The following is a 27,157-nucleotide window of genomic DNA, read 5'->3' on the forward strand; positions in this document are numbered from 1 at the left end:
GTAGATGCCTCCTAAGTAACAGTCATAGCTTTGGTATTAAAACACTCTAAGGGGCGCCTGGGTGGCTCAGTCATCAAGCATCTGCCTTTGGCTCAGGTCATGATCCCAGATCCCTGGGGTCGAGCCCCTCATAGGGCTCCATGCTCAGTGTTAGGGTGGGAGGCCTGCTTCTCCCTCTCCCCACATCCTTTTATGAATTATGCATCAGAACTTGTGCTATTTCACAAATACATTGGGAAATCATGACTTAACTAATCCTCAATACTGGGTTTTTATGGTGTTTCCAATTTTTTCTATGATAAAAATGCTGCAATCGACTTCTTGCTTATACATTTCTGTGTATTCCCTAGGGGAAAACTCTAAAAATAGTTATTGAGCCAAGTGGTGTGCATATGGTAAAAACGTGGTAATTTCTACCCAAATGTCCCCCAATAATGTACGAGAATTGTCAGTCTCTTTAAATGATAATATTTAAAGAAGAGTTTCGAAGTTTTACGTACTCATCATATATACCCAATATTTTTAAACTTATATATAATGACTTTTTTAAGGCTATGGTTAAAATACATAGTTATAAATATCAAAGGTCTTACTGTAATGGACACTGACTCAGAAAACTATCTAAGAATATACCACCTCACAATTTATAGAACATGACAAGCATGGATGTGTTGAGTGGTGTCTTTTATTTTCCTCTTGGTTACATTTACGTATTTCCAGATATATTCTGTGCTCTTAAGAAGATATTAATAATCCCTTATATCTACCTTGCCCTTTATACTACTGAAACACTTAGTAGGTGCCTCATTAGTGCAGTAGGTAGCGCGTCAGTCTCATATACTATTAGAACACTTAAACAAAAAGAAATTTAGAGGAATAAAACATCCTGAGAGTGAATTTTACCACTGGATATTAAGCAGTACCCCCAAAAAATCCTTAAAGTTGTACAATAGTAGCTACATATTTAGAGCCAAGACTATAATAACCAAAATCTTTACCCATCAACTGATACCAGTATCACAAAGGGAAAGGTGTGTCTTACATATGTATCTCTGTTAACTTAAGCTTATTTTCAGTACATATTTTTGCAATTTCAAATAATTAAGAAACAGGATCCTAACATAAGATAAAGATAGTTCACACAGCAAAAACAGGGTTTAGCTTCCTTTTCTGTTTTTAAAGTGACACTGGATATAATTTTATACCTCAAAGTAACTCTCAAAGTTACTTAAGTATAGTGTTCACACCCAGGGTGGAGTTCTGTGTAATTTCCAAAGTTCAGAAAGGCCCTGCCTGCCCGAAAATATCTCCCCTTAAAGCCTGTCTCAGAATCGTTCTTTGAAGCTTTTAAAAAATACAGAAATTATTCAACAGGTCTGGACTGGAGCCAGTGCATCTGCATTTTTTTAAAACTCCCCAGTTGATTCATTTGTACAGCCAGAGTCAAAAAGCACTCAGTTATATAAAAGATTGAGGGAGGGAGTGGTATCCTTAGATCCCCAACTGAAATGTTCATATGAAAAGCATCAAGCTGCCCTAAGGGACCCACGTGAAAAGTGCACCTTCAGAATACTCCTAAAAAGGTCCCAAAAGGAAAGCAAGGGTGGGGTGCCTGTTGACCCAACCCTGACCACCAAAAACAGACAAGGGTGAGGATATAGAGTAAATGAAGCAAAACTCTAGAAGACCCACCTTGCCAGAAACCGCTACTTCATATTTTAAGCACATAATCCCTTCAACTTCATAAAACAGATCAATAAGAAGAAAACTGCTCAGCTTTGTGTCTGTGTGGAAAGGGGTGGTCTCCTCAAGGAAAAGCATTCAACCACAGGTAGGGGTTTCACCAAGCAGTGCCCATCAACATATAATAAGACCAAAACGGATTGGCAATTATGACAATACTCAGAGACAGCTCATTACCTTCTACAATGTAATAGTCATTTGTCAGAACCGTGTTTCTCAAAAGAAGTTTCTCTCACAAGAACAAGCCAAAAAACATGTCTTTTAAGTGGTTTATACATAATAACCCATCATTTTCTTAACCTTTCGTTACCTACCGGATCTGGACTTAATGATGTCACTGAACTCATTCTGCCCGTCATCAGGCCTGGCCTCGTGTTCTCCATACTTGGCCATCTTTGCTGAGTTTCAGTGTAATCCAAAGACGGTAGTAAATCCTCTTCTTAAGACTTCCAGTTTTCTATAATGATCCAGGTCGACATCAATCCCTAAAAAGAAAAGGGAATGTACTGACTTGAAAAAAAAAATGTATACATACATTTTTGTTTAATATAAATAATCATATAGTTATCCATACTAACCATTCATTCAGCAACTATTTATTCAGCATTTTCTATTTGTAAGGCACTGATCTGGGCAATGGGGATAGGACTAAAAAGGAGACCCAGACTCTGCTATGATGAAGTTTCTAGACACTAAGCTGTTAATTATGTAATGAATTATTTCATTATAATACTGATATGTCACAAATGTACACATGAGAAGCATAGAGTCATATGAGCATATAGCAGAGGACTTGCACCTTCCCAAGGCAATTAGAGAAGGTTTTCTTGAAGAAGTGACACTTGAGCCAAGCCTTCAGTGATGAGAAAAATTTAATTAGCAAAAAAAAAAAAAAGAAGTGGGAGGAGAAAAATAAGAGCCTTCCATGTCAGGAAGAATCATGGAGGATTCAAGAGGCTGAGCCTGTGTCTTTGGAGAGAAAACACCCAAGAGAGAAATCTGGCAAACTAAGTGAAGTAGGTAGACAGGACTGGCGACAGAGCAATGGAGACCGGGTCAAAGCTCTTGATCTTTCTCTGAAGAGGAAGGGGGATCTAAAAGATGGTTTTGGGACGCCTGGGTGGCTCAGTTGGTTAAGCAGCTGCCTTTGGCTCAGGTCATGATCCCAGCATCCTGGGATCGAGTCCCACATCGGGCTCCTTCCTCCGCAGGGAGCCTGCTTCTCCCTCTGACTCTGCCTGCCACTCTGCCTGTGCTCGCTCTTGCTCTCTCTCTCTCTGACAAATAAATAAATAAAATCTTTAAAAAAATAAAAATAAAAAAAATAAAAGATGGTTTTAAGCAGGAAAGTAACATGATCAAACCTGCCTTCTGAAAAGATCACTCTGGTTTATAGGTGGAACAGAATGATGAGTAGGAAGCCATGAAGACAAGAGCAGAATATAGCAATTGTTCATTCGAGAACCTAGGCCATGGGCACATGGGTGTTGAAAAAAATTGTATTTCAATTCCTCTGTATATCTGAAACTTTTGCGTAACAGAATTTTGGGGAAAATTATTCCTAACTTTAACCAAGTGATAAAACTTCATATGACCAATAATGGGGCATCATGTGGTACAACGGGCAATATGCCACATCATCTATGTAGTATCCTCATGAAGCTGACCATGAACAGACAAATCTAGACCGGATGGTCTTTAAAATAAACAATCTAGACTGCTTATAATTATCAACATCATGGAAAAAACATCTGAGGGAGAGGGAACTTTGTGGGTTAAAGGAGACTAAAAAAAAAAAAAAAAAACATGACAATCAGTATAATCCTTGACTGAATTTAGACTTTAAAAAAATAAATGTTTGGGGGATAATATGAAAAATGTGAACCGAAGCTATAAATCAGCCAATATTTTTCTATGAATATTAAAGTTCCTTAGTATAGGTTCATGGTTTTGTCATTATGCAAGTATATCTTTCCAAGTATCTTTGATTATAGGAGACACCTGACAAAATATTTACCTATGAAATGTGATAATGACTTCAACTTCAGTTCAAACAGGACAACATATGCCTGTCTATCTATGTATAGGTATCTCTCTCCCTATATGTACACATACAGGGAGAGAGGGAGAAAGAGGAAGAAAGGAAATGCTGGAAAATGGTAAGTGGGGAGAAAGCATATGGGTGTCCTTTATAGGCAGGAAATGACTGTGGTCTAAACAAGGGTACATGGAAAGAAATGGGTAGATATGTGGGATATTTAAATATCAAATACAGAAGGTCAGTAGCAATTGGGGACTGACTGGATATGAGTGCAAAAGGACTGCCCAGTTTTGGTTTGGGCAACTGTGTGGAGGGTGAGTCATTCACTGAGCTGGGGAACACTGGCAGATAAGCCACTGGTGGAAGGAACCATGAATGTGGTTTGGACTTGCTGAGTATTAGGTGCCTCTGAGTTATATAAGGGCAGATAACAAAGAATATAGTTGGATATATAGGACTGATCTCAAAAATGGTGTGGATTCAATAAAAATCTGGATAGTTACACATTATACCCACTGACATAGATTTTAATCTAGAAGGTACATCATATGAATTCTGCTGAGGATAGCTGTCACTCAATAAAATAATTTTAAAAGATTTTATTTTATTTATTTATTTGAGAGAGAGAGAGAGAGCACCAGAGCAGAAAGAGGAGGAGAAGGGGAATGGTAGGGACAAGGAAAGAATCTCAAGCAGACTCCGCACTGAGCTCGGGAGCCGACTTGGGGCCCCAGGAGGGCTCAATCTCACAACCCTGAGATCATGACCTGAGCAGAAACCAAGAGTCTATGCTTAATGGACTGAGTCACCCAGGTGCCCCAGCAATAAAATAATTTTAATCTTTAGTAATTAGAATCATCTGTAGAATTGAAAGAATTGAGGATTATACTCGGCACAACCACCTTTTCTTTAAAAATGTCAATAATGAGAGCTCTGCATTGCCCTCATAGTTCCTAGACTATACTGCCCCTACAGCCCAAACACAATCACAATTCAGTGTTAAGTTCAGCAACTTGGCTGTATCCTAACAGCCCCTTAAGTGGACCCCAAATGCCAATTAAATAAATTAATCATTTAGTTGGAAATGTAACTGTCAACACATCCAAATATTAACCTGCAAATAGTGGATATTAATTCATATATTACAACATATATCAGAACAAGAGTTTACTGCTAGCTAGGATTAGGCAATTCAATTATTTAATTCAAGGACACACCATGTGGTTTTATTATTTAATAATATGCTTCATTTGGCATATTTAGGTAATACTTAGTGTTTTATGTTTAATTATCTGTAACATTCAAAGAAATACCATATTATTTTATAATAAGTATATGTAAAAAATAATTATTATATATTTTTTCCTGACCAGTTGGAAAAAGGGTGTGTTCTAATAATAAAGAAGTCAAAATTACCTTGGGAAAAAATGCTTGAAGTATTTAACAGTTTGAGGCAGAAGAAAACTGGTAGACGTAGACTATTAAAGATTTAGGAACAATTTTCCTCTTAGAGAGAGGACCATGTGGATTAGATCATTAATCTGCCAAAGTTTGAGTATAAAATCTCTTTCTCATTTTTTTTAAAGATTTTATTTATTTGTTTGACAGAGATCACAAGTAAGCAGAAGCAGGAGGGAAGCAGGCTCCCTGCTGAGCAGAGAGCCCAATGTGGGGCTCGATCCCAGGACCCTGAGATCATAACCTGAGCCGATCCCAGGACCCTGAGATCATAACCTGAGCCCAAGGCAGAGGCTTAACCCACTGAGCCAACCAGGCGCCCCTCTTTCTCATTTTTTTATATTGCTCTACTACTGTTAAGACTTTCAGGATTATTATATGACTAAGTTTCTTTTGGGGGGTACCTACCTATAAAAGATTTGCTGAATTCTTAAGTGCATTTTAATTTATTCAAGAACTTAAAGCTTTGTTCAGATGAATGCATATAAAATTTTATTATGGAAAATGAGGTTGGTCCAACAAAAATTCTCTTTACTGGAAAGCAACTAACTACTCCCTTTAAGAGAAAATCTGACACTCTCCTTCATAACTAGTCTTAGCTAAGGGTCTTCACTTCAACAGTTGCCAAAGACCTTCCCCACTCCATAAAAAAGAAAAGTAAACTGTTTACACTAGACTTCATTTACACATGAATATTTATCATTTTTTTAAATTTTACCACTCTAGGATAATTTCTCAAATTTTCTCTTCCTGATCATCAAAAGTCTTCACACGCTACAAAGATACAGCAGAAAGAGGGTCAGAGGACAAGAAAAGAATGGGAAGGAGAGAGAATCAAAGAAGGCCATTTGAGCAGTGAGAGCCACTGACTGTCACCTGTTGCCAGGAATGGGTAGGGGACCCCAGGTTAAGTAGCACACAGAAAAAGATACCTCCTGCTAAACCTCTACATGCTGTAGCTACTTCATAATTGGTTGTCAGGAGACAGAAACAAAGTTTCATCACCCACAGTGTGCCTTGGGGTGGACCTACCCAGGGCACATCTATAGAGTGTAAGAGAGACCATCTTCCACACAAAGCTGGGTGAGAAACTGAGAATAGATGAATGGGATATTATTGCCTTAGAAGCTTTAAGCCCTATACAATAAATTGTCATTTATTGTTACCACTGTTCCAGATCTCTGTTCCCTCGGAATTATGCTTTGCAAAGTTTAGCCAGATCCCTCGATGAAACCAATACACTTAACTCTGCATTCAGCAACTGTTTCTTCAGAATGTGTCTGTCTGGCTGTCTTAAGGAACACAAGCCATCCGGGTGTGGCAATCAACTTGGGGGTGAAAGGGTAGGGGGCTGGCCTTAAAGGTAAAGTTAATGTTTCAATTTTAAAACAATTGGGCAATTATACAATGCAAGAATACAAGTTCCTTCCACAACGTGCAATTGTGATGGAAATGCCGTATAGGTCCTTGCGCTGAAACTATCCATGCATTTAAACTAGAAACCAAACTCCAGGAATGCTGAAGATAGTGGAAAAGGAAGGGAAGGGGCCAAGAATTTGCCGCTCTGCTTGAAACAGTACAGGAACCTGCCAGTGCCAAGAACTGCCATTCACTCTCGGAAACGCTCCAAGGGAAGGTTAGTACTACGGTGATTAATACTGTTTACAGCGGCAATAAATTTTAGGTAAACACCCAAAGGAGAGTTAAAGAGCTGTCTCATTGGTCCCATAAACTCGGGTAGAGGGGGCGGGGAATGACTGTGCGTAAACCGTGGCCCTGGCCGCCCGGTACTCGGGATACTGAAGCACCCACGAGCTTCGCATTCTTCCAGCCCTCGCCTAACCCGCAGCACTCCCCGCTGGCCGCTGTCCCCACGCCCACCAGCAACAGCCGGGAGGCGCCAACCGCACTTCCTGAGGCCTGTGCAAGTTACAAATGAGTGGATGCGGCTGCTGCCGCGGGTCCTAGAGATCCCAAGACCCGGCCCCAACCGGGACCGGGAGAATCAAAGCTTCCGCAAAGTCGGTGCGTTCCAGCCGCAGCAACCGGTGCACTGGCCCTCCCAAACGCGGCATGAGGAACTAACCCGCGAGGCCCCGGTGACTCAGGTGACGTGGAGGCTGGGAAAAAGGAGACTTGCCCCGGGACAGCCCAGAAAGCGGAGCCGATCGCCCCAAGTTCGACCTGGGGCTCTCCAGTTCAATGTAAAACAAAGTGCGGGTCCTCGGGCTCTTGGAGGTCGGGCACGTTTTTTCCTTCCCTTGAAACCCTGGAAGGCTTGGGAATTGGGGGCTTGGGCGGGGGGAAAAAAAAAATTCTCCCGTAACAGCGTGCCTTCTAAAAGTTGCACAGCCTAGAATTCGTGCTTTGTTGGCTGTGTAAGTGGCCTTGGGCAACCAAAGCCTCGGACCCAGGGCCAAAGACCTTTCCCACTCCATTATCTTACCTGATGTAGCAAGAGTTGCCGAGAGTCCGGAAAGCAGAAGAGGCTGCCGTGGGGACTAAGCACCGACTGGCCGCCCCTGTCCCCTCCCTGGAGCCCCACCCTCAGAAGCAGCCACGGCGCGGAGGGCTAACACGTTTCCTGCCAGGCGGGCGCCTGCGAGCCGCTCCTCTGCCCGTCCACCACGCCGCCACCCGCTCCTGGTGGACACCTCGGGCCCCGCCCTCCCGGGGCCGGGGTGTGTGTCACAGGCCATCCTAGGAAACCGGCCCCTCTCGGAGATCACAGCGCGAAGCACGCGACCCTCTCACGCAGAGAGGGAGGAGGGCTGGGGGAGCCCCGCGGCCGCACGGCCGGGGTCCGACGCGTTGGGGGCGTTCGCTCCCAGACAGACTGCGAGGACCTCCGAGCTCTCTCCACGCTTCTGGCACCCTCTCTCCCGCCGAAGGGAGCTGAACGCAGGTTCCGAGGAAAGTGCACACGAAAGTTGGTGACATCTTAAGACTCAGACTTGAGGAGACCAGGACGCAGGGTGGGAGCCGCGGAAAGTCCATCCTCCCCGCAGCCCACGCCCCACCGCCCCGGGGGCTGCGGTCACATCCCACCGCCCGAGGCGGAGACCTCGCCCGGGCTTACCTGCTTCCTGGACCCGCGGGCCCGCGTCGCCTGCCAGCCTCCGCCGCGTCCCCAGCGGGCCGAGGGCTCCTCCGGGCGTGTTTGGGTCGGAGTGATCGCGGGGGAGTGTGCGAGCGTGAGTTCTGTGGGGCGATGTGTTTTAAAAAGGAAATGCGAAGAACCAGACAAATCCGAAAGGAAAAAAAAAATTTTTTTTTGACACCCGATTGAAACAACGCCCCCGACTTGTGCAATCTTCCTGCTCCGGTAGTTCCGCCAAAAAACAAAAACAAAACAGTCCAAGTGCAAACCTGGAACGGGCGCGCAGGCAACCAAGTTTGCCAAACACTAGAGTTTTCCGTCTGCAGAAGTGACCCAAAAGAAAGGAGGTACCACTCGCCGTGGTGCCCCAATCGGCTTCGGGAGCCGGAGGCTCCTCCTCGGCCTCGGCGGGAGAAAGCCCGCGGCCGGCTGCGGCTGCCCGCTCCCCTCCTCCGAGGAAAGGCGACTCCACAACTTTGTGCGCGAGCCGCTCGCTCCGGCGGCTCCTCCTCCGCCGCCGCACCCCCGCCCCGGTCCGCCGCCGCCGCCGCGGGCCTGCCCCTTTGTTGGAGAGCGGCGCAGGAGGCCGAAGAGGGAGGGGGCGCGGGAGCGAGCGGGGGCGCCCTGCCGCCCCTCGGGGAAACGGACTCGCGCCCGGGCACCCCGGGGCTCGCTCTCCCCAGGAGGAGGCGGCCGAGCGGGACCGCTTCCCGGGCCGGCGCCGCCCCCGGCGCTCCCGCTCCCGCTCGGCTCTCGGCCTCGGCCCCGCCGCCGCAGGCCCGGCAACTTTGTTCCGGGAGAGCGGCCCCTCTCGGCCCCGGTTCGGCCCCGGCCCAGGCGGCCACCGCGGGCTGGGCTCCTGGAACGTGGCGCCCCGCGTCACCTGACCGCGCGCCCAGTCAATCAGCGCCCGCCCTGCGCGCCCTCCCCTCCCGCAGCGGCGCGCGGGGCGCTCGACTGGTCGGGGCTCCGCGCCCCGCGCGGCTCCCGGTGCGTGCGGCGCGGGGAGCGAGAATGGGCGCCTGGCACAAACACCATCCCCTTTATTCACATTGCCCGAAAAATGGGAGTCACGCCCCCCCCCCCCCCCCCCCCGCCGGCAACCCGCGCAGTTCGAGTGATTTTGCTCTCCTCTAGAGGTATATCTCCATTGCCCCCTCCGCTCACCCTACCTCCGGCTGCTGACGTTGCTGGTTTATAGGTCCTAGTTCCAACGGTGTATTTATTTTAGCTTTCTTAGTGTCGCTTTTAGTGTTAAAAACTTGACATTTCATTTTATATCCGATCATGCCTACAAACAGTGCCTATGCTGGCCTTATTTTTCTATTTTTCCGATATATACACACATACAAACATGGAGAAGAACATTGTTTTCCTCAAGCGTTCCTCTTGATTCTCTCACCAGATCATCACACCTGGGGGCAGGGGCACAGCATCCTAAATTCCTAGTTCTTGAAAAAGAGAAAAGATGATTGATAAGCGAGCAGCTGTGGCTTATTGCTGGCTTAATATCTGAAAGTTAATTTAAGATTTAGCAAAGATAAACCGCTAGGGGATTTAAATGCCTTTTTTTTTTTTTCCGGAAAGAATTCACTAATTTTTATTAGTTACAAAGTAAACGTTTCCCCAGTCCCTAAATGCTGTTAGGGAGGTCGGGGTTTTCTTCATATAACCCACAATACATCCGGATGATTAACTTGAAATGGACATAATTTATTCATTTACTTTCATTGGCTCATTCATTTAGCAAATGCCAATTTATGGCCTGCCAGTTCCATCCGCCCTGAGAATAATGCAAAGAAAAATATGATGGAGATCTTGCCTTAAAGAATGTCAAATCTAGCAAGTTAGATAAGGCCTGTAAACAAGCAAGGATCGACAAGATCAGTGATAAGTGTCATAAAAAAAAAAAAAAAAATGACCGATCAAGTGCTACTTGAGTCTTGTATCAAGGGAGACTGAGGTTTAACTGGTAATCCTACAGACCCTTAAAGCTGTTCATCAGACACTGTATCCTTTTGGTTGAGTTGATGGAAAGTCAGATTCCTCCTTTCAAATAAAACCACATTGGAGCATTTAAGGATTTCCCTGCTTGAAAGGATATATAAGTGAAGAGTACTTCGTAAATCGCAAAGTGCTGCTCAAATGTTACTTTATTTAACTCAAAGTTTTTGAAAAACACAGTTGCTAGGGGACCTAGAATTTTCTACCTCTGAGGGGATGTTTAGTTAAGCCTTCCCAAAGGCTGAAAGGAAAAAGTCATAAGAATACAATCGCCATCTGGGCGGGAGTGACTCCACCCACACCCTCTGCTTCAGTGGCTACTGGTGCATTATGTGGAAAGTGTGCCCTGTTTCTATCCTTTCTCCCCACATGCAGACTGATACTCTCTGTAGACCACGGGCAGAGACCAAACAAAGAACTTCCTGTTGTTGGGATGACCAGGAGGTCCCAAGCTGGTTCTACTCCCTGTTTCCTTTGCAAGTGAAGAAAACACATTTAGTGGAAGATTTTAACCACAGAAGTCTTCGTTCCCGTACAGCAGACAGTGTGGTCTGCCTTCCCAGCCTGAGAATCAAGTTGTGTGAAAAGTGGAAACACCTACAACCAACATTCCAGCTGAGGTCCATGCACCAGGGACATTGGCTTGTAATGTACTCAGTGGGTTTTGTCTCCCCACCCCAAAGAGCAATGTAGAGCATTTAGAGAAAGTGATAAGAAGGTGGCCCAGGGTCTATCATTAACATAGATTCTGAATTGTCCCACAGTCACCAAGGAGTAATAAATTAAGAAAACTGAACTGCTGTCCCTAGGACAAAGCCCTCGATGCCGGAGAAAATAATTATGAGTAGTATATATATTCAGATATAGAAATATGGGACATCTGGGAGGCTCCGTTCGTTAAGCATCTGCTTTCTTCTCAGGTCATGACTGCAGGGTCCTGAGATCAAGTCCCACATTGGTCTTCTTGCTCAGCAGGGAGCCTGCTTTTCCCTCTCCCTCTGCCCCTCCTCATATGCGTGCTCTCGCTCTCTCTCTCCCTCTCTTTCTGTCAAATAAATAAAATCTTTATTAAAAAAAGAGATATATGCATATGTGTGTATATATAATAGACATGATTCTACCTAGACATTGTTCATATGTAGGGAACTGCATTCTAATGTAACAGTGGTAGAGAAAACTTTCTTACTAAACTTCGCATATAATGAATATAGTATGTACAGCAGGAGTATATAAATGTAGTTTCTCTTTAAACAACAGAAACATAGGGGGATACATAACGTCTAAAAAACAAGGAACTCCTTTAGCTTTACGCTTGGTGTTGACTATGAATAATGCCCCACGTGGAAACATTCAAGAGAGGGACAAAGTCTTAGGGGATTCATCTTTTCTTATCTTTTCCAGGTCAAGAAAATGGCTTATATAGACTGGACACCAGAATATTTGCTAAATATTGTTGCTGAATTCTTCAGTGAAATATCTACTATTTATTGTGCAAGTTGAAAATAGGTATACGTAAAATAAAACTCTTTGTGATAAAATTAAGAAAGCTAATGATAATACTGCATGAAACTTTTAGAGAATAATTAGAATGCAGGCAGAGTTTCTCACAATTTAGTGAACTTAAGAATCACTAAGGAAAATATTTTAAATTCAGATTGTCTAATTCCCAGAAACCCTGGTTTGCTAGGTCTGGTGAGGCCCAGGAAGCTGCAGTTCAACAAACAATTCTTGAAGTTAGATCAGGATGGTTGGGGAATCTTAGAGCCACTCTTCCCTAAGAAGCTGGCCTCAAATAGGCCACTTTGGTTGATTGGAGGAGGCAAGAAATTGCCTACAAGAAAAACATTGACTACTGGATCGATCCTAATTTCAAGTTGCTCACAATTAGCCTTATGTCTTTGAATTCAAGTGTTCTGTTCAGTTGAGGCTCACCCTTGAGGTTGCCAAGCTCATTAACACCTCGGGAGCATTCTGGGCAATTCAACCTGCCCTAGGGTAAGAGCCTGGCTGGTTCTCACTAAATGCTCTGCAGAAGTCTGCTGGCGGTAGGGCAGGGAGGGGAGGACTGTTGAAGGTAAGAGAGTTGAAATGCAGGGTCCAAAGACGCTATGGACAAAACAGAAAGACTAAGAGGTTGAGGAGAAAAGAGCAACTAGTAGAACAAAGAGAATAAAGGAATCCCGAAAAGAGAAGGAAGAGGCCAGGAGAGAGTGCAGGGGCACCTCCAGACCCACCTCTTCACAGTGTGCTGCCCCTGAGAACCAAAAGCCTCTGACTAAAAGGAGTGTCCTGTGTTGTGTTGTCAGACTTGTTACCCTTAGTTGGTTTCATGCACTTCTTATAATTTTGTGATATTGGTACTGGAAGGGATGTTACAGTTTCTCCTTCAACCCTCTAACTGTGTGGCTAAAGAAACAAATGACAAAGATGCAAAACAAGCTAGGGAGTGCATTGAGATAAAATAAAAATCTATTGGGGGAAAATGTCCAAATCACTAAGAAGTAAAGAGAGCATCCCTAGGTTATGTTAAGTTCATTGTTAACTTGCAGAAGGAATAGGAGGAGGAGAGCAGAAGACAGAGTTGCTGAAAGCGAATAAGGCTGGATTTAAGTTGCTTGAGTGCTAGTTATTAAATTGACAGTTATTAGCTGTATGAGCTTGTGGAACTTACTTAACCTTTAGCTTCCTGTCTACACAATAGAAAGAATATGTCTCTCAAATGTTTTTGAGAATCAATGAGTTACTTGATATGAAGCATTTATCACAGTACCCGGCACGCGCGCGTGTGTGTGTGTGTGTGTTTGTTTGTTTGTTTGTTTTACTATTATGTTCCTTCTCCTTTTTTTTTTAACTCAAAATGATTCGCTGCCATTTTATGATCATCTTCATTTATTGTTTTATTGAAGACCTTTCTGGAACTCCCATGTCTGCTGAAGGGCTAGGTTTGCCAATGGAAATAAGCCACTCTTTCACTATCTAGTGAAAGAGACCAACATATAACTAGACAATTAAAAGTTCTTATGGGTATATCAGTACAGCCAAGATGTAACATGACCTAGAAGAGTGATGTGTAACCCAATAGGAGAAGGACAGAGACGGGGGTATCAAGAAGTGACACCTGAGTCAAGCCTTAACAGATGAATAGGAATCCTAAAGGACATCTGTTGTCCTGCCTCTGCCCAGCATCTTTCCCTTCTTTGTAAAGGAACATTACCCCCTTCCTTTGGGTAATTGCTCCTCCCCTGCTCCAATCAAATTTTGTGGAGCTGTCAATCTCCTCTCCACCTAACCTTGGGGTAGGCTCATGACTCAAGAACAGTCAACCAGAGGCCTCAACCCCATGCATAGTGATTGATTCAAGAGGGACAAAGGGAGATCTATCCTACACCCACATGTGTCCTTCCAGAGGAATTTCCAGAATAACACTGGAAGGGAAAATTCTCTTTTTTCTCTTTGGAATCAGTACACTGGAGTAACATAAAAGTGAGACTATCCCATAGTCCCTCCAGGCCCCTTTCCTGCCCCTGCTACTAGCTGGAGTTCTACACCTGCAAAAGGAGAAAATGAAACCATCGAACAAGGAGCTAAAAAAATACAGAGAAAGTCTCAAGGATGCAGGGATCCCTGGTTTCCAGACACAGGGGAAGTTCCCTCTTTTTAAGCCCCTGTTTTAATGAGTGTTAGTTTGTATTGGAATTCTGTCACTTGCAACTGCCCAAGCCCAATCTAAGGTAAAAAGTAACCAGGAGAAGAGGAGACCTAGATGAAGGCTTGAGGATAAGAAAGAACATAGGATTTGTATGTGTGGTACTTAGTTTCAGAAGGAACATTTCCCGCCTCCTGCCCAACCACCCCTAATTCCGTAGAGACAATACTAGACATGCTAACCCAAATTCATCCACTGCCTTAACCTGATAAGGAGGGATCACCATTGGGATTTTCAAGCTATTTGCATATATTTCAACTGCCTAGATTGTGTCCCATATTGGAACTGAAACGTGTCCTAAATCATAACCTGTTTGACAAGAGCCCTAACCCTTAGCCAAGTCTGCCAGCTGTCTACCCAGGGCCAGGCTTCAGGCTTCCAGATGTACCCTCATGTCCACTTACAGATAGATACAGCCCTCTAGCATTGAGAAACCAACCTCGGTTGAGCTCCTCCTGTTCCAGTACAACTCTGCAGAGAGGAAGGCTTGATTAGGGGAGGTCAATGCTCCTGATGCCCCTCTGGAGGTCAAACATTCCATTATCCAGTTGGCTGATCTGAAAGGGACCGGCTTTACAGCCCGGACTATCTCCGCAGTCCCCCTTCCCTGGACTCCATCCTCTGGGTAGTGGCCCTTCTGTATTGTGCTGAGATGCCCAGCATGACTTAAACCTGAGCCTAATCAAGTGATGAAATTAACCAAGTGGCCCTCCATTCTTTATATTTAGAAAACACTCTGTTTTCACGTGGATACCAAATTCTTCGGGATTCTTACCCTGGTTTTAAAAGACACACTGCCACATAGTTTCACCATCCTATGTTACGCATGCCTGGAGGGCAGTGACCTCCTTCCCCCAAAGAGCTAGCAAGAGCCCCAGATGCACTGGTCAGTGCCTCCTTCATGATTATTGGGAATTTTTGGTCATGTGGCCACAAGGAAGAGCCCAAAGATCCAATCACATTAACAGGTAAAATATGTGGGCAGTTTATTGGTATTATGCAGAAAATTTTAACCATATATTGTTTTAATAAATACAACTGTTTTGTTTTACAGAGCTAAAGCAAACTGCTTTTCGGCATAGTTATAATCACCACAGGTCTCAAACCAGTGGCTGCCACTAAAATGAAATCATGTCACTGGATCAAATGTATCCTTTTTCCAATATGCATCTTCATTCATGTAGAAAGAAGAAAAAAAAGCATGGAAAAAAAAAAAAAAGCATGCCTGAGCGGCTCAATGGATTAAGCATCTGCCTTTGGCTCAGGTCATGATCCCAGGGTCCTGGGATTGAGCCCACATCCTGCATCAGGCTTCCTGCTTCTCCCTCTCCCTCTGCCCATACCCCCTCCCCAACCTTGGGCTTGTACTCGTGCTCTCTCTCAAATAAATAAATAAAATCTTTAAAAAAAAAAAAAAACAGTTGATAGGATCATAGATTTTTATAAAATATTATCAGAAACAACATAAACCTCATAAGTCACTGTGTTTGTATAAAACTAAATACTTCAAACTCTATGTAGTCAAAAAGTTTACTGCAGTGACTTTCACTTAAAGATGGAGATTGAAAATATCATCTAATACTCCTTCCAAAACCCCACTGAAACTACACCAAAGAGGCTTCTTTAAAGATGTTCCCACAAGTTGAAGATGGCAATGACAGCAACGCTTTTGAAGGATATACATGCATGGTCAGGTGGAAATTGACTTGCAGACCTCAAAAAGGCTTCATTTTAAGCAGCAGTGGCACTGAGGATGAATCTAGTTTCCCCTGAAACCTCGGACTGAGACCCAGGAAACATCAGCCTGAGGCCCAGGAACTGAGAGGTGACAGGGAGACGATAAAAGGGATTTGTTATAAGAAGTAGTAGTTAGATCTCTTAAGTCATTGGCCTTCCTTACACAGCTGAGCAACTTTCGGAGAAACCACAGAATCTCTGGACTGGAAAACCAAGTCAAGAGCACGGGAGCTATGCCCAGAAACAGAAGGATTGGGTATGCATATTCAAAGCTGACTCCTTAGGCAGAGGGGACTGCCTCCCCTCCCAGTCTCACTCCCAGAATAATGGCAGACAGGAATGTATCCTCCATACAGGAGACTAGAAGCACATTCTGAGCAGCCTAAGAAGAACATTTAAAGATAGATAATAGAGGCTCTAAGACAAACAGCTGTCCCACATCACCTGCATCACAGCTTTTCATGTGAACACCCTTAATCATGATTGTGATTTAATGTGATTTCCTAATCACAGTTAAGAAATATCGGGCATCTGGGGAGTCTGGGGGATTCAGTTGGTTAAACATCCAATTCCTCATTACGGCTCAGGTCATGATCTTAGCGTGGTGAGATCAAGCCCCATATCAGGCTCCACACCCTGGGATTCTCTCTCTCTCCCTCTTCCCTCAATTCTCTCTTCCTCCCTAAAAAGAAAAAAAAGAAAAAAAAGAAAGAATTATCAGACATCTAAAGTTATAAGCCCTTGCATAAATGTTGGAATAAAATACATAAACAGAGAAAGGCAACTTGAAGGAAACAATGACTAGGCTGGCAGGGAATTAAAAAGTTAACTAGTGTCTACAGAAAATAAGAGAAGTTTTCCACCAATAAAATAATAGGAAACTCCAAAAAATAAAGACACAGAGAAAAACAACAACAACAAAAATGTAAACGTAGTTGTAGCAATGAAAACTCAATAGACCAGAAGATAAAGTAGAATAAATCTTGCAGAAAGAAAACAAAAAGAAAAAAATCATGAAAATTAGGAGGGAAAGCATACGCAAATTAAAAGACCAGTCCAAGAGAAGTCCCTCAAAGAGAGACTAGGGAGGGACGCCTGGGTGGCTCAGTGGGTTAAAGCTTCTGCCTTCGGCTCAGGTCATGATCCCAGGGTCCTGGGATGGAGCCCCACGTCGGGCTCTCTGTTCTGTGGGGAGCCTGCTTCCTCTTCTCTCTCTCTCTCTGCCTGCCTCTCTGTCTACTTGTGATTTCTCTCTCTCTGTCAAATAAATAAAATCTTAAAAAAAAGAGAGAGAGAGAGAGAGAGAGAGAGAGAGAAACTAGGGAAAACAATTATTTCCTCAATGAAATAATTTAAGATTTCTGAAAATTTCAGGATATACATTTCTAATGTGAAAGGGCTTACCCAGTGTCCAGGGACAAAAACAAACCCCCACCAAGGCACATCACAGAGATATTTTAGAACACAGGGGACAATGAGAAGATGCTGTAGGTTTTCAGAAAAAGTGAAGGGGAAAAGATCACATTCAAAGTAACAGGAATCCAAGTAATTCTGAAGGTCTCAACAGCAATACAGGAAGTTAGAAGAAAATGGAGCAACACACTCAAAATTCTGAAGGGAAATTAATTCTTAATAATATTAAATAACTTCTCAACTAAGTATGACAGTAAAGATTTTTCAATGAAAAACTTTACCCCCTCTTCACACACACACATATACACACACCACTTTTCTAAGAGAGTTTCCAAAGAATACGCACAACCAAAACAAGAAGGTAAATCAAGAAAAAGGGAGACATGTTTTAGAATGTAAAAGAGATCCAACACAGGAAAAAATGCAAGGGAATTATTATATTTACCCAGGCTAATGCACCAAGCATCTGGACTCATACAGGCCCTCTCTCTTCAGAAGAGATTAAAAAAGATAAAATTGATATAATACCCAACACATATTAATGTATCAAGAAGTTATTTCAACATCTGGTAGACATATGCACCTAGAAAACTAGGCAAATGAGAAAACAAGACAATTCTTAACTGAGGGAAAACTATAAATTGAGCAGTAAAGAGGAAGTAATCATAGTTTTCTATATGACTCAACAGTGAGTAGCCTACAGAGTCATAAAAATGTAACCCTGAACATTGAGTCAATCAAAATTACAATAAGTCTCAGTCAGCAGGATGAACAGCTGAGAAGTGTTTATGACTAGGCTTGGTAAGAGTGAAAGAGACAAGATATCTAAATCCTCATCATGACAGGAAGTCAATAGGTATTATCTAAACTTGAAAAAAAACCAAGTATTATCACAAACTTGGTACTTAGAGATACGCAGGCAATAACAGAAGTAGTGCTTTTCCCCCCTAATGCTGTGCCTTTTATCCCTGTAACTTACTCATTCCAAAACTGAAACCTGTATCTTCCACTCCCCTTCATCCGTTTTGCCCATCCTCCCATCTCCCTTCCCTTCTGGAAACTATCGATACTTTGTCATCTGTATCACCTAATTCTGCTTTGTTTATTTATTTATTTAGATTCCACTTATGAGTGTAATCGTATGGAATTTGTTTTTCTCAATCGGACTTATTTCACTTAGCAAAATAACCTCTAGGCCTACCCTAATGTTGTTTCAAATGGCACAATCTCATACTTTTTTTGTGACTGTGTAATACCCTGCCATATATACACCACATTTTCCCTATCCATTTGTCTATTAACCTAAGTGTCCATTAGTAGAAGTGTCTCTATTTTTTTTAAGATTTTATTTATTTATTTATTTATTTGAAAGAGAGTGAGAGAGCACAAGCCAGAGGAGAGGCAAAGGAAGAGAGGGAGAAGCAGGCTTCCCGAGCAGGGAGTCCTATGCGGGGCTAAATCCCAGGACCATGGGATCATGACCCAAGCTGAGCCTAAGAAAAAGTATCTTGAAAAGATGAAGGTAGATGCCTCTGGGAAAAGGAATATGGAGAAAAAGGGTTGGAGACTATTTGTCTCTGCAAACTTGGTTTTGTTTTTTTGTTTTTTAATTTGACAGCTACATAGCTAGAGAGGGAACATAAGCAGGGGGAGTGAGAGAGAGAGAAGAAGGCTTCCGGTTGAGCAGGGAGTCCGATGATGAGGGGCTCAATCCCAAGGTCCTGGGATCATGACCCCAGCTGCAGTCAGACGCTTAACGACTGAACCACCCAGGCGCCCAGAACTAGCTGATTCTTTACATTATGTGCACATTTCACTTTAATGAAAATAACAAGCTCACAGAATCTCAGTCAGCCGGATGTTCATGCAAAATAGTACCAAGAGCAGTGGTTTTTGGTTAGACCCAGAGACCCAGATCTAAGTACAGGAGGCAGGAGATATTATGACTTTTGTGGGCCCCTCCCACTACAATATCAATATTTAAAATTATTTGGTATAACTTAAAATATCTCAAGGGTTTCTTTTTTATTCTTAGGCAAAATTCAATTAAATTTCATAGGCTCTTTAAAAATATCATTGACCCTAAGCACTATGCCTCCTAGGTAAATCCTCCTGCAAGAAAAAGAAAGGGGGAAACACAGATTTATGTTTTCTCTGCAAGTAACAAAGTTCCTTTTTCTGGGAATCAAAAATTCTAGGTCAGAATGATGGGAAATTAAATGACTTCATGAACAAAGTTTTATTTGCTCTGATACCAATACTGTTAGTACAAAGCCATTTTACACAATGTTTACTCTTGATTTTTCTAAACGTATTTCATAGCAATAACATCATATTGAAATGCTTGAACCCAGCAGCTTAATGTAAACCAGTATTGAAGTTGTTGGATATATTTTCAATTTTCCATAGGGTTATTCTCAATTGAATACAATATTAAAAGACTTCTATGTCTCCAATTCTTTCTCCGTTATTATAAAGTGAACCTGACATTTGCCTTTGAGTTACAATCTTTATACAATGATATGAAGATTGTATCATATAATGTGATAAGCTTAATCATTCCCATTTTAGTTGGTTACATTGAGATCAATACTTTATTCCCAAAGATGAAGGTGAATACTAAGAGAGTTGTTTTTAAAATCTTTTTGATAATACCTCACAGTTGTGCAGCTTGATACATTTCTCTGAGTACTTTCTCTTTTCTACTTGGATGTCTATCATTTCCATTTCAGGGTATCTATAATGAAACTTCTCTTTAGTACTCTCTCCCTCTCTTGACTTCCTCAATCCATTCAATTGGTACAATTCTGGTCGCTGTAACTTAATTCTAGCTTGAACCTAGTATTCCTGCCTCTCTTCCCCTTGCTCAATTATCGAATGAATTAGTAAGATCTATTGACTCTTCCTTTGCATTATTCCACACAATTGTGTGACCCATTCACAAACCAATCAGCTCTTCTCTTCCCTGTACCTGAACTTCTGTCATGGCCTCCTAATTGGCCCCACTGGTCCAACTCTTCCTCCTTCAATCAATCCATCCTCTGCTTTTCCATCACAGCAACTTCTTGGCATGGTGGTCATGATGTTCAAAAGTATTCGACAGCTCACAATTGCCTGTGAGATAAAATTGGTCACTTGCGTGTAGTAGCAAACAATTCTTGCTATTCTCGACTCCTTTTCATCTACTTTTTATCAAAAAGTCCTTTGTAGAGCACCCCCATGCCTTTGTCACTCGGTTGTTTTTTCTGGAATGTCATCTTGTGGCTTCTCCTTCCCTTTTATTAATGTGCCTCAAGCCCATCTTCCCGTAGAAGCTTTTCCTAAGTACTCATCCCATGTACTCATGTGTCCTCTGTATTATTAACATTTTGTTGTCAGTACACTCATTTAAAAGGTATCATATGCTGCTTTGTTATGGTTAGTTACAGCCTCTTATTTATATATCTTGTTGTCTAAATAAATTAAAAGTTCCTGGGTGCCTGGGTGGCTCAGTGGTTAAGCCGCTGCCTTCGGCTCAGGTCATGATCTCAGGGTCCTGGGATCGAGTCCCGCATAGGGCTCTCTGCTCAGCAGGGAGCCTGCTTCCTCCTCTCTCTCTCTCTGCCTGCCTCTCTGCCTACTTGTGATTTCTCTCTGTCAAACAAATAAATAAAATCTTTAAAAAAAAAAAAAAGTTCCTTGAGGGTATAGAGTCTGTCTGATCCTCACATGGTGTTGATCACATAGTATGTGTCCATTCTGTAATGGACTAATGATGGAAAAATATTTTCTGTTGACTTCCTCTATTTCCATGTAGAAAGAGGGCATTATAAAATGTGAAGGTCCTTAACATCACTGAACTGCGGTATTTATTTTATATATTATATATTTATAATATAAATATATATTTATATATTTATAAATATATACTATATATAATTTTAATCATAATAAAATAGACAGCTCATGAAATTTACATATTTATACATATATATATACACACACACACACATACTGAGGTTCATGTTTTATATATCCTCATATAGCTAAACTTTTAATGTACTATCTACTTAGTTTATCAAACACGAATGATTTAGAAGAAAACATTGGTTTCAAGTTCTAGCTCTATCAGAGACCAACTATGTAATGACCCTGGGCAAGTTAACCTTTTTTTTAAAGATTTATTTGTTTGTTTGTTTGTTTATTGAGAGACAGAGCATGAACCCAGGGAGAAAGAGAGGGAGAAGGAGAACCAAATTGGCTGCTTAGAAGAGAGACTGACAATCCCAGAACCCCAGGGACATGACCTGAGCCAAAGTCAGAGGCTTAACTGACTGAGCCACCCAGGCGCTCAAAGTTCTTAACTTTTAATGCCTCCATCATCTGAAGATGGATTCACTAGATAATCTCCAAAGGCCCAGTTCTACGAGTGTAGGACTTTACATCTCTGGAGAACACACATCATCTCCAGAATTAGGGAAGAAAGTAGTCTATCTGGCTCTCTTCCCAGATTTGCAAACCAAACCATCTGAAGTGAGCATAACCTATGCCACTCCCAGCCCCGAGGATTCTAAAAACAGTTTAGGAAACTGATAGCTCCTGTGGATCTGGAGGACTGTGATTCTGCCCCATGCTGGCTATGCCTTTTTTTTCAGGAATTCTAGCCAGACTTGCACTCAACCTGCCTCCAGTCCTAGCAGGACTCACTGGACCCAGGCTCCAGGGGAAAGGATCAACCTCTCCTTCAGGTGGGGCCTCTTAGCAAGCCCCTAGCTCCAGCGCTTCGCATGGGGGAAGGGTGGGAAAAGGAGCTTTTTCTTCCCTCAACTATAGCGTTATCAGGGACAGCTCGAGGAGACAGGTCTCCTTCATTAGCTTCGCAAGATTTCTGAACAGTTTATTAACTTCAGATATTCAGTGGAGGGACTTTTGTCTGTTCTGCAGTTGCAAAATCCCTTAAAATACATATTTAAAAATTTTTCTCACTCTTTGGGGAAGACTACTGTTTTGATGGTTGTCCTTTGAAATTAATTATGGAAGCAGAGTTATTTCATTTGTTTGTTTTTTGTTTTGTAAAGTAATACTAGTTGGTTTTGTTTGAATTTGCAAAAATCTCTAGTTCAACTTTTGGCTGAGGTTAGTTACAATAATTACAAATCTGTTAACCAAAACAGCAATAATTTCAACAGTCTTTAAAAGTGCTAGCACCTTATAAAACCCCAAAGGCTTAATTTATACATGCAAAGCTTGGAGCAAAAGATGAGGGAAGGGGGACTGTCTTCTTAATTGTAGATCACCAGACCACCCTGCTTTGCCAGGAGTCCCGAACAAAGGGGAAAGCCAAATACTTTAGGCCTGAGATCACCCTATTCTCAACTAATCTTTGTTTAAAAAAGAGAGAGGAAAGAAAAAAGAGAGAATTTCTCGCTGTCATCATCTTAATAAGTATTTAACTGTTGAGTGGCTAACAGATTTCTCTACGGGACTTCAGCTTATTTCTATAATGATTAAATAAAACTGAAACTAAGTCGATGAGGAAAGTTGGACCATATCAAAATTACAAGTTGGAAAGATAAGGTCAGCAGCAAGATTAAAACACAAAAACATATGAATAAATTTTGGCTTACTTCTTGGCATTGTGCCACAATTTTTGTGAGTAACAATCCTTGCTTAATTATCACAAAATGTTATTTATTACCAGGCCACTCCTACTAGAACCTTCTCTAAGATCTAGTCCCCAGGGTGGCTCAAGCCAGCTGCGCCAGAATCCCACATATATTGCTTATCTTTCTTCGGCTAATGGTATGGTTTGTTCAGTATTAACTTGAAGGACCATTGCATCAACGGTGCTAAGATCCCCAGGGTTAACTTCTTTAAATTCTAGAAGTCCTCATTGTTCATTTTTCCGTCTTTGTGATTGATTAACTGTCTGGCATTGGTGGAATGAATAGTGTGGTTACTCTGGCATTTCCCAGACTTGACCTCCAGCCTCTCCCGTGGTTTATCTTGAGTAGCCAAGGTTTGGATCCTGCCAAACAGAGATTCGGTGGTTATCGTCATTTTTCTGGTTATGTTGGAAAAGAGGTTTTTCTGTCAGTGCCTTTGTTTCTAATACCAATTGCGTGGTTTTGTGATTATACTGCAATTTCTTCAAAAAAAAATTTCAGAACTACTATGATACTTTTTTCCAAGAGTTTCCTAACCAACACATTTTTTCAATATTAAAAGTAATACTGATTTTTTTTTAATCGAGAAGATTTTCTCCTAAAAAGGAAACTCAATCCCAGTTTGTTTAACGGTTTCTCTAAAAAATTAAGTTTTTCTGTCTTTAACCAACATGTTCAGCCTGCAGGGCTGGGCTGGAGATGGAGAAGGTCACAGGAGAATTCTTCCAAAGGAGAAAGCGTAAATGTTTCTATACCCCTTTGATGAGTCAGAAACAGAAAACTAGGGGCTGGGTGACAGCTCACACACTAAAGAATTCTAGAAAAGAGCGATGCCCTGAGGCTCAATGATTTCAGAGCTATATTTCTTTCCTTGAAGTTAGCTTTTGGTAATAGAAGTCAAGAGGTGGGGTGGGGGGTACAAAACAGAGATCAGGGCGACTGTATTCCTTTTTGGCCATTTTGTCCCATTGTATGATCATGTGTCTATACAGAGAGAGAGGTATGTTTGACATAGAAAAAAAAGCTGTACATATTTAATGTATATACATGTATATACCTTGGTGAGTTTGAAGATAAGCATACACCCATGAAACTGTCACTATAAGTAATATAACAAACATAATCATCACCCCTGAAAGTTTCCATATTCCCTCTTTTTTAATAAGAAAATTCAATATACAATCTACTCTTTTACCAGTTTTTTAGGTATACAATACAGTATTGTTAATTATATACACTATGCTATGCAGTGAATCCCTGGGACTTAGGCATCTTGTGTAACTGAAACTATTATGCCCTTTGACTAATATCTCCCCAATTCCCCCTCCTTTTGTATTCTTATTTTTAGTAGGAAATAAAGTCATCATTAACATGAAAGAGTTGAATTCTCTCCTTGTGAGGCTCCTAGTAAACATTTCTTGCAACCTTGGAACTCTTAGGTAAAAATATTCATCTACATTTATTTCATGACCATTTTAAATAATGAATTCCATATATTCTCATATAAACAGAAGCGGCAACACTCAGAGCCCACAATGTGTTTCCATTCCCAGTTCTGCTAGTCACCAGCTGTGACTTTGGGAGGATATTTAGCCTCTCAATTTCCCCATCTATAAAATAGTGATAGTAATTCTTACTAATAATACTCGTATGGTGTTAGGAAGGACCCAGTAAATACAATACATAAATGCATTTAGTGGAGTTCCAAAAGAATGGCATTCCATAAATCGTTATTATGCTTTAGATTTTTTTCAACAGAACCTGATACATTGTCAGGAAAGGTTTGAACACTTTACTTTGTTTTTATTATGAGACTGAGCTAAGGCCTTATAAAAATCTTATTTCCTTGTTAAACCTTACAAATAGGTGTGATATATATTTTGCAGATAAAGAAATTGAGGCCTAGTGCTGTGGGCTAAATGTTTATGTCCTCCCAAGATTCCTATGTTAAAGCCCTAACACTGATGGGATGGAATATGAAGGTAGAACCTTTGAGCATTAATTAGATTTAGAAGAGGCAGTAAACAGGAAGCCCCCGTGGTGGAATTAGGGCCATTCTGAGAGGAGAGGGAGACCAGTACTCTCTCTCTCTCTGTCATGTGAGGGTATAGCGAGAAGATGGCTGTCTACAAACTACGAAGAAACTTCTCCCCAGAAACGAAACTGGCTGGCACCTTGATCTTGGACTTTCCAGTCTCCAGATCTGTAAAAAAATAGATGTTTGTTTGGTGTTAAAGTCAGCCAGTCTATGGTACCTTGTTACAGCAGGCTGAGCTGACTAAGACACTTAGCAAAGCTAAGTAAGGTCACCCGAAATCACACAGCGGTAAGTAGTAGCCCCAGAATTTGGCCAAGTGTTTGATGCCAAAGCCTGGGCTTTTTCCACAGAGTGCCATTGCCACCCAAAGTAAAAGAGACACTTCCCAGGTTTCTTCAGACAGAAAGTTCCCCTGAGCCAACCTGAATCCAGCCAGGACACGTGGCTGTGTTACTACACGTATGTTATTGGACTTTCCTGCGCCTTGCTTTCTTCACCTGTAAAATGGGGATAATCATAATACTCTATCTCACAGCATTGTTGAGAGAATTTTATGGAGACACATGAAATGTTTAGAACAGGGGCTGGTGTGGAGGACATTTTCTATTATTGTTATTATCACTGTTTACAACCCTGGGGTTAACCCAGATCCGTCTTTGGGAGATGGGAGGAGAGAGCAACAAACGCTTTCTCCTCAGCGTACACGGTGAGACTTTACCTAGGACCATACCGGTGCATCCCTGGTGGAGTAGTGACTTTGTGGCCTCCTGAAACCATCCCTGAGGGATTTTAGAGCAGAACTGCACTGGTCACCGGTGGGCATCAGCCGCAGAGCTTTGCCAAAACAGTTCACAGCCCATCCTCCCACCTCTCACCCCACTCGCCTCCCCCCGCCAAGTCCGACTGTGAGTCCTGAATGGGGAAAAAATGAGAGGGAGGTTGCGTGATTTTCCCAAAGTTCAGGGCTCTTCCTACTCCAAGGTGTTAACATTCACACAGAGGTGCTGTCTGACCATCGCAGGTCCGTTGCCAGGACAACTCTTCATCCTTCCCTGCCGAAAGAAATAGAGACTCACTAGAAATGCTGAACTAGTCTCTCAGGCCTGCACCCCTTCTCCTGAGTACCAGGGCTGTGGGAAAGCTGAGGTAGGGGGCAAGAACTGCGTGGCTGCTCGTGCTCCCGCCCCCTCCTCTGTGAGCTGGGGGGACAAACCTGGAGAAAAGGTAACTTCCTTGAGCCGGCTTGCAATCTTGGCCTGGCATAAATTCCGTAGGACTCTGCCTGTAAACATGTCATTTATCTTCTATGCGGCTTAGTCCCAGTTTGAAAATAATACAGGTTGTCCTTTTGAAAAGCATCTTATCTCTCTTTTGTGTTCTTAACCAGAGGCGACCTCTTTTTTCTGCTGTTGTGGCTGCTGCCAACCTTGGGGTTGAGGCCGAACTCACAGATCCCGCGGAAGACCCAAGTTGCTCATTTACTTCCTCTCCCACAAACTTAACTGTGCGTGTAAACTCACCGAATGGTTTTCGTAGCAGAGATACTACTGACTTGTCAATGTAGCCTTAAAACTCTGCAGAGGCTTTCGCTGAGAGCTCCCAGGTGTTTCAAGAAATCTAAGACAGGGATGCCTGGGTGGCTCAGTTGGTTAAGTGGCTGCCTTAGGCTCAGGTCATGGTCCCAGCGTCCAGGGATCGAGTCCCACATCGGGCTCCTCGCTCCGCGGGGAGCCTGCTTCTCCCTCTGCCTCTGCTGCCACTCAGCCTGCTTGTGCTTGCTCTCTCTCTTTCTCTTTCTCTCTTTCTCTCTCTCTCTCTGACAAATAAATAAATAAAATCTTTAAAAAGAAAGAAAGAAATCTAAGACATAAGGAGAAAACAAATCTCTTCAAGGCTCTCCTGAAACTGATTTGTAAATGTGGTCAAACAACTGCCTTAGCCATTGTTTAAAAATCTAGGAACTCAGTCTCTTTTTGACGGTTGTTTCTAAGTATCTCCCAGGCTGGGATAGCTAATAAAATGGGAACAACTGGAGTCATCAAGAGAAAACCAAGTAATTGTTATAAATACCCAGTCTTACCCAGTCAGAAGCTAAGCTGGAAACATGCCAGTTGCTAAGAAGGATGCTTTGACATTCCTAAAAAAGGAAGGGGAAAAAAAAAAGTTACGAGGACTTGTTTCTAGTTCTTGATACAGATACTCCCTACATGGAATCTTTCCTTTGGCTTGCCAGGAGCAGAGGGCTGGAGGGCAAACTGTCATTTTTTAACCA

The 27,157-nt window shown here is 42.4% G+C and overlaps 3 protein-coding genes across 17 annotated transcripts in view; 1 reads left to right on the forward strand and 2 right to left on the reverse strand.

Moving 5' to 3' along the window:
• UTRN (utrophin) overlaps nt 1-8,457 on the reverse strand; it is a 507,070-nt gene extending 498,613 nt beyond the window's left edge. The window contains exons 1-2 of the mRNA XM_082730779.1: nt 8,322-8,457; nt 2,058-2,228 (exon numbers count right to left, since the gene is read on the reverse strand). Coding sequence (XP_082586905.1) covers nt 2,058-2,136 — 79 coding nt within the window. The 5' untranslated portion in view covers nt 2,137-2,228; nt 8,322-8,457. The remainder of the gene's footprint in view (nt 1-2,057; nt 2,229-8,321) is intronic.
• Nucleotides 6,856-7,946, forward strand: LOC309864885 (uncharacterized protein; the record flags this gene model as incomplete). Its single annotated transcript, XM_082730786.1, has 2 exons — nt 6,856-7,446; nt 7,698-7,946. Exons 1-2 carry the CDS (start codon nt 7,186-7,188, stop codon nt 7,944-7,946), a joined length of 510 nt encoding a protein of 169 aa, XP_082586912.1. The 5' UTR covers nt 6,856-7,185.
• Nucleotides 8,458-15,013: 6,556 nt separating the features above from the next.
• LOC309864886 (uncharacterized protein) overlaps nt 15,014-27,157 on the reverse strand; it is a 47,795-nt gene continuing 35,651 nt past the window's right edge. For 5 of the 15 annotated variants that reach the window (XR_014311809.1, XR_014311810.1, XR_014311811.1 and 2 more), the window contains 3 exons: nt 26,966-27,022; nt 20,174-20,316; nt 15,014-16,471 (listed from right to left, as the gene is read on the reverse strand). Coding sequence is in view for 1 of the 15 variants with exons in the window: in XM_082730787.1 (XP_082586913.1) it covers nt 26,977-27,022 (46 nt within the window). In the remaining 14 variants the exon portion in view is untranslated. Of the gene's footprint in view, nt 16,472-20,173; nt 20,317-23,986; nt 25,938-26,098; nt 26,168-26,405; nt 26,678-26,965; nt 27,023-27,157 lie in introns of those variants that run through there. The other 10 variants (XR_014311815.1, XR_014311816.1, XR_014311818.1 and 7 more) reach the window with 4 other exon arrangements.

The sequence above is a fragment of the Mustela nivalis genome, assembly GCF_964662115.1.
Source record: "Mustela nivalis genome assembly, chromosome: 5".
Classification (NCBI taxonomy): domain Eukaryota; kingdom Metazoa; phylum Chordata; class Mammalia; order Carnivora; family Mustelidae; genus Mustela; species Mustela nivalis.